The sequence below is a fragment of the Capsicum annuum genome, chromosome 12 (genome assembly GCF_002878395.1).
Source record: "Capsicum annuum cultivar UCD-10X-F1 chromosome 12, UCD10Xv1.1, whole genome shotgun sequence".
Taxonomy (NCBI): domain Eukaryota; kingdom Viridiplantae; phylum Streptophyta; class Magnoliopsida; order Solanales; family Solanaceae; genus Capsicum; species Capsicum annuum.
Window position 1 is genome coordinate 5,984,045 of NC_061122.1, and position 7,868 is coordinate 5,991,912.

The window sequence follows — 7,868 nt, forward strand, 5'->3', positions numbered from 1 at the left end:
ATTAACATTCATTTCAAATTCAATAACAATCGATGAATCAAAACACTACAATATTCACTTTATCACCTTTCAATTCCCGTCTTCCCCAAGTTAAAATCTATCCCAAACGAATTCAAATCCTTCAATTACTCTATTCAAATGAAATCAATCCATAATCCAAACATAATCAAATCACATGAAACAATATTCACGTGCCATGAATTTACCACACCAAATATCGATAATTAAGCTCAATTAAGAAGGGATGAGAAATGGACCTTAATGACCTTCAATGTATTACTCAGTTAAACAAGCCAGAATCCGTGTCCGAAGCCTCGGGTTGAACCTCAAACAAAACTACCAACTCGACTATCTACTAAACCCAAAACGCAGAATATTCACGAAATGCAATCCGAACAGCAATCCACGGGCATGAATAAACTAACTCGAGAATCACAAATCACAAGAAAAACTGAAGAACCCGTGTGCTTGTAGCTCTGGCGATCTCGGCTGGTAACTAGAATCGATGAAACAAGTTAGAATCCGGCAACCTTAACGTTCTTCGACGGAATCTCGTCTAAAACCAAGAAAAAAGAAAAGATTTTGGGGGATTTTGAGGGCTGGGGGTCGCTGTTTTGCATCGCCGGAGCTCCGGCGGGCTCAAACACGGCGAGAACCGACGAGAACAGATTGGATTTTGACTTCTCTCAGGCGAAACTTGCCGGAGCAGTACCCCTTTTCCGATTCTCTCCTTCTCTCTCAGATCTCTGCTTTCTCTCTACCTCTCTCAATTGATCTCTCTCCGTTTCTTTCTAACTCGCGATTTCCTTTTCCGATCTCTCTCCCGTCTCCCATTTCTTCATTCTACTGTGTGTTGTGTGTTTTGCATTTGTTCATTGAGAGTGGACGTGTGGGTCTGTGAATAAATTGTAGTGGGTATTGATAGATGGTCTCTTTTCAAATGGAATTGAGAATGGTCTCTCTATTGGTATGTGTTTATGGCGTGAGGTTAGTGAAAAAAATAATATCCTGAGAGTCTATTGTGTATGTGTATATCTGCCCCCAAAATGGAGTGTGATCCCTGTATGTATAAAAAAATAAAAAACAAAAGGGTTCTTGGCACCATCCTGGAAGGTTCCCTCGTGGGACCCCCTTTTTAGTGTATGTTTATCCTTTCTGCCTTTGTGGACAAGAAATGAAGGGGTGGTGAGGTGTTGCCATTTGATAGGGTAGGTTGTTGGTTTGTTATTTTTGTCTTTTTGCAGAGGAATTATCATACGGATGAGGATACACGGTAGAATAAGGTAAATAGGTAAAAAATATCTTTCGGAGGGACAAAATTACGTGTCTACATGAACTCTTTACCATTTTCTCAAAAGCTTCAGGCTTGGAAGCAAATGTGGATAAGAGTTCAGTTTATTGTGGGGAGTTCCTATAGATATCCAGGATGAAATACTGGGAGAATTGGGCTTTGAACAAGGAACACTATCTATAAGATACCTGGGGGTGCCATTGAGTTCTAAAAAAACATCTATTATTCAGTTTCAGGGCCTAATAGAGAAGATTATGGGGAGAGTTCAGAGCTGGACTTCAAGATTTCTCTCATATACAGGTAGGGTCCAATTAATTAAAAGTGTACTCTTTTCAATCCAAATTTTTCGGGCTCAAATATTTGTTATGCCAAGGAAGGTGATTAAATGTATAGAATCCATTTGTAGAAAATTTCTCTGGTCAGGGGGTGTTGATACTTCCAAGAAAGCATTGATTGCCTATGAATCTTTGTGTTGGCCAAAAGTTGTGGGGAGTTTGAATTTCCTAGATGTTGCAACATGGAAAAAAGTTGCTGTATGTAAATTGTTGTGGTGTTTGAGTAAGAAACAAGACACAATGTGGATTCAGTGGGTGCATATGTATTATGAACAGTATGAAAATACATCCACAGCAGGCGTCCTGGGTGGTAAGGAAGATAATTAAATCACAAAGGTACTATGAGAAGGTAGGATGGACTGAATAGGATTTAATGAATTGGTCATCCTTCTCTATAAAGAAGATGTATATAAAGAGGCGAGGGGAGTTCCAAAAGGTAGAGTGGAGAAGATTAGTTTGTAATCATGCGTCACCACCTAAATGGATGTTTATATTATATCTAGCACTCCATGAAAGATTGCAAACTAGAGAATGGCTAGCTACTTGGGGTATTGTTGATGACACAAGGTGTGTTTCATGCAACTCAGGGACTGATAGTAGTGACCACCTATTCTTCAAATGTGCAAACTCTACCTTATGATGGGAAAAGCTTTTAAACTGGTTGAACATAGATCAATAAACTCTCTATTGGAAGGATGAAGTAGCATGGGCACAGGCTCGTGCAGAGATTTTTCAAATGGCCCTTGCAACAAGTGTGTATGCAATATGGCAGGAGAGGAATACTCGAATGTTTCAACGAACATCAAGATCAATTGGTGTTCTTATACGCAACATCATCAAGGAGATCCATATTAGAGGGAGTTTATAGCCTAAACTAGCTAGTGCTTTAAGAAGTTTAGATTATTACCCATAGCTAGGATCGAAATGAGACCTTGTTGGCTATTTGTTTCTGGCAAGGCTGGGGCTGCCCAGACCTTATCTTTTTTTGTACTTGCATGGTTCTTTGGTAATAAACACAATTTATTTACCAAAAAAAAAAACTAGTAAGAATCTTTAACACAATCAATAGACCTGACTTAAATTCTTAAAGATAATCAACGGACTTTAGAATGGAGAATATAAAACATTGATATTTATTCATATTTACTATATATCATTTCCAGTACACATAACATGACATGCAACTCCAAATTAAAAACGTAGGTATTTTTTATTATGGACTATATTATAAAAACTGGATGCGAGCAGTTTAACCTAAAGTTCTTTAATTTATAACGTTCTTCGTTCTCGGGACACTGACTTCATTTTCCGTGGCCTCCACCACCATGATGACCACCTCCGTGGCCTCCGCCGCCATGACCACCACCTCCGTGGCCTCCACCGCCATGATGGCCGCCACCTCCATGGCCCCCACCGCCATGACCGCCACCTCCGTGACCGCCACCGCCATGATGGCCACCTCCATGGCCTTGTTTTTCAACATTTAGTTGGCCTTCATTTGCTGCTACAAATAATGCATACAACATGTATTATTTCTTATGAATGGACTTTAAGTAATTAGTTTACTTAGAACTCTCACTCTAGTTTACATTACATATGACGATATTTGACTGCATATAATGTTTAAAAAATTATTGATTCATTTGACATACATTAAAAATGTAGAGGTGAGTTTAGATTAAATTTATTGTTTCTAAATTCTAAAAATTAAAGACAGCTTACAAAAAAAAAAAAAAAAGAAATCCTTAGTGGCAAATTAAATGTGTATCATGAATTTTTTATGATCATATTAGTAAGTCATTAAGGATAAACTGAGAGGTTTAACTCTAAAAGTCATCTTCAAATATTTTTTAACTATATTTTTTAGAACTCTATATTATATTTCTTGTCATTGCATGAACTATATACACTATTATGAAATACAAGTAATCCATATGTTTAAAAAAAAAAAAAAATATTGTATAGTTACCTTTAGTCTTATCAACTAGTAGAGCTGAAGCAAGAAAAAGTGAAGCACATAAAAGTGCTAGCAGAATAATTTGGTTATTATTGAACTTCATATCTTCTTTCACTATCCAACAAACAAAGATTTTTCAGAGTACAATGAGATTGGCTTTCAACTTACCCTCTATTTATACCCAAAAAATTCCACTACAAGACATAAAATCTTATGTATTCTTGGAGATGATAATCTTGACTATAAAATCTATTCCTGACGTTTCATTTTATGTATACTATGTAGTTTGATATACAACAACAACAACAACAAACCCAGTGTATTCCCACTTTGTGGGGTCTGGGGGGGGTAAGATGTACGCAGTCCATACCTCTACCTCTGATGAAGTAGAAAGGCTGTTTCCGAAAGACCCCCGGCTCAAGTTACGAGATATCAAACAAACACATAGTACAGCACAGAAGCAGATGACATAACATAGATACTGCAGCCATAAGGAATATAAAACAGAGTAAAGCAGGAATGCAGGAATATAAAGCAGAGGAAAGCACACAGATTCGTAACAAACATAGAACACGGAACACGGAACAGAACATTGAATACGGAATCATACCAGGAATACACCCCCACCAATTACCTCCCTACATTAGCGACCCGAACAGGCCCTAATCCTCTGCCGTAATTCGCGTCTTCCAGACCTTCCTATCTAGGGTCATGTCCTCGGTAAGCTGTAACTGTTCCATGTCCCGCCTAATCACCTCACCCCAGTACTTCTTCGGTCTACCCCTACCCCGTCTAAAACCATCCAACGCTAGCCTCTCACACCTACGGACCGGGGCATCCATGCCCCTCCTCTTCACGTGTCCGAACCATCTCAATCGTGCTTCCCGCATCTTACACTCCACTGAAGTCACCCCAACCTTCTCCCGGATAGTCTCATTCCGAGCTCTATCCCTTCGGGTCAGTCCACACATCCAGCGCAACATCCGCATTTCTGCCACCTTCATTCTTTGGGTGTGGGAGTTCTTAACTGGCCAACACTCCGCTCCATACAGCAAGGCCGGACGGACTACCACCCTATAGAATTTACCTTTAAGCTTGGGCGGCACCTTCTTATCACACAGCACCCCCGATGCAAGTTTCCACTTCATCCATCCCGCCCCGATACGGTGCGAGACATCCTCGTCAATCTCACCGTTACTCTGGATCACGGACCCGAGGTACTTGAACTTATCCCTTTTCTTTACCTCCTGCGCTTCTAGCCTCACCACTACCTCATTCTCTCGCCTTACGTCATTAAACTTACATTCCACATACTCTGTCTTGGTTCTGCTCACCCTGAACCCTTTAGACTCCAGAGTTTGCCTCCACAGCTCTAATTTGTCGTTCACACCCCCTCGCGTCTCATCTATCAGGACTACATCGTCTGCAAAAAGCATACACCACGGCACCTCCCCTTGGATACGCCGCGTTAACACATCCATTACTAGCGCAAACAAAAAGGGACTAAGAGTAGATCCCTGATGCAATCCTGTCAGGACAGTGAAATGCTCTGAGTCTCCTCCCGCCGTCCTCACCTGGGTTTTGATATTTAGACACGAAATTTAAGAAAATAATAATTTTTTTTAATTATGTAATTTAAATTAAATAGTGGCGAATTCAAAATTTAGGGATCATGCTTGAAAGGTTCAAATATACATATATTGATATTCAAAGTTTTAAGATTGTGCTTGAAAATTAATACACTCAACTATCTTCTTGATTTACTGGATGCTTTTCTACGTCTTATATCAATTTTCATATATTTTTTATATAATTATACCTAGTCTATTTTAAATTTAACGAATGTCAAAACATAATAAATTCGCCCCTGAAATTAAAGACGTGCATAATATATCAAAATACCCTTGAACATTATTATCTTCATTATATGATCAGAAATAACAAGTCTCTAAATATTAAAGTTATAAAAAGAAATTACAAATTAGAAAAACTAAAAATGAAAATAAGACACACCCATTTGTGAGAAATTTTCTATGGGTTAAGAAGACTACTAAAAAATATCTCTTTCGTAACATTTTCGATGGATTATCCATGCAATAACCCTTAACGACGAGCTAAATTTCAACAAAATGGTTAAAAAAAATATTAATAGTAACACATAAATTGAAACAAAAAAAAAACATAAATTTTTAAACTCTCTCTAATTGATGACAAAATATGATTATTACGAGAAACATGTAAGCTTAGACTTGAGCTGCATAACCAACATGGGTTGTGGTGCAGTGGATGAGGTTGCTCCACCCTTAATTAGAGGTCGAAGGTTTGATCCTGGGTACAGAGAAAACTCTGTTGGGAGCACTGCCACTTTAATGGGCCCTGCAATGTGCGATTCGGATTTGTCGGGGCTCCAATACAGGCACCGGACACCGAATTAAAAAAAAAAAAATTAGAAGACTTGAGCTTCGTGGTGCATTTGAATGGTGTAAACGTGGAATTTGAGATGTGATGCCTACAAAGAAAATATTTTGTCAATATCTTCATATAGTCAATTTTGGACTTTTTTCTGTTAATTATTTTCAACATACTTTGAAGTAAGCGTCGAAGAGGCGAAATCAGAAATTCTAATAAAATCTGACTCCTAAAAATATAAAATGATGTTAAGCTTTGAAAATTAAATTCTAACTTAAAATAAAAAATATATACCTTAATTTACTATATTTATATAAATTTTTATCTTTATAAAGTAATTATAAAATTTTTAATTAATTATGTATCTTTGTTGGATGTATCAAGAAGCTACTTATGTATCTTGACAGATCCAAACTTGAAAAAATCTATATCTGGCGCTAACTATGTATCTTTGCAAAGAAAAAAATGCACCTTCGTTGGATGTATCGAGAGCAAATTATGTACCTAAACAGACTCAAAATTTGAGTTTTCAATAATTATATAAAATATCTAGATTTTCTGCAATTAAACTTCAAACTTTGAAAATTTGTGTTGTTTGTCCTATTTTTTCAGTTTAATTTATACGATTTGGAAGAGAAATATTCAGAAAATCCCATTTCCTGTCTTAAGAGCCTGACTCAAAAGAGAAAAGAAGAGGAGGAACAAGGACAGCTAAATCATCTGTTACGTATTTAAATTTTGAGAGTTAAATAAATTATTTTTGATAGCAAGATTTTTATGTGAAACATCAAAAAATAAATGTTTAGTATTTTTTTAGCAAGTATTACAAGATGAAAACACACTTAAAATTCTTTTGTTAATGGTAATCTTATACAATATAATATATATGAAAACTAAAAAAACAGAAATCATGTTACAAAACTGTGTATGTTTAAAGAAATTCAATACAGTTCATAATCGGTTAAACAATAACTTGAATGTTCTAATAAATTAAATATTATTATAAAAATCAGATTGGGATATCTCTTAATTCTTTTGAAGTCAATCTTGTGTAAATAAATCAAAAGAACTTGGTATATTCTTTCAAACAATAAAATTAGTTTAGGACTTTAGGTTAAGAAGATGAACAACACCACAAATATTCCATACACTTTTTCAAGCACATTCCATGCAAACATAAATACTCATCAATTAATAACTCAATCTAAATTAACAACAATATCCACTTCTTGTTTCCTCAAGAGAAAATACAAAAAAAAAATTCAAATAAAGAAAATAACATATCCAATTTATTCACACAAAATGGAGTCTGAAGAGTATAAAGTATTTCCAGTTCATCATTTATTATACATTTATAAAAATATTGGACCTTATATATTATAGATAGTATGAGATTTTCCGATGAAGGAGTTCGTCGCCAAGGGACTAGGGTTATGGATTTTTTGGATTTTGGTTTGGTGTTTGAAGATATTTCTCAATTTATACCTCAAGAGTGTGATTATTAAGTTTGAGGTGTTTTGTATTGTTTTGTGAGTTTGTTACTAATAATGATACTATTGTCGAGTCCGATTAACTTTGTAATATTTGGGTGATGTACCTTGTCCCATACAGAAACTTTTTACGTGAATGACTTAATTAATATAGCTCTCTCTTTTTGTTGTTCAAATCAAGTACTGCGACCCAGAAATCATAAATAATAAATATAGAACAACAAAAATAAAAGGCAATAACTGAAATATATATATCTATAAAACTTAAACTCCTAATAGCAAATAATCTCGAAAATCCTACAACCTAAACATATCCTTGAACTTAATTAGTAGCATCTAAATATTTTATTGATAACTAAAAGATAATAAATAAATAAATAGGTTAT

The 7,868-nt window shown here is 35.7% G+C and overlaps 1 protein-coding gene across 2 annotated transcripts; it reads right to left on the reverse strand.

Moving 5' to 3' along the window:
• Positions 1-2,736: 2,736 nt before the first annotated feature.
• LOC107853156 (cold and drought-regulated protein CORA) lies at positions 2,737-3,715 on the reverse strand. 2 transcript variants are annotated; one of them, XM_016698162.2, is made up of 2 exons: positions 3,596-3,715; positions 2,737-3,127 (listed from the first exon to the last, which is right to left on the reverse strand). In XM_016698162.2, exons 1-2 carry the CDS (start codon positions 3,684-3,686, stop codon positions 2,928-2,930), a joined length of 291 nt encoding a protein of 96 aa, XP_016553648.1. In that variant the 5' UTR covers positions 3,687-3,715; the 3' UTR covers positions 2,737-2,927. The 2 variants fall into 2 exon arrangements, with proteins under 2 accessions (XP_016553648.1, XP_016553647.1); XM_016698161.2 differs by having other exon boundaries at positions 2,737-3,130.
• Positions 3,716-7,868: the final 4,153 nt, after the last annotated feature.

Bases quoted from the DNA above. Each gene is read 5' to 3' on its own strand.
- LOC107853156 (XM_016698161.2), bottom strand. From the start codon at position 3,686: ATGAAGTTCAATAATAACCAAATTATTCTGCTAGCACTTTTATGTGCT. The intron at 3,131-3,595 runs GTAACTATACAA...CATTATTTGTAG, and splicing joins ACTAGTTGATAAGACTAAAG to CAGCAAATGAAGGCCAACTA.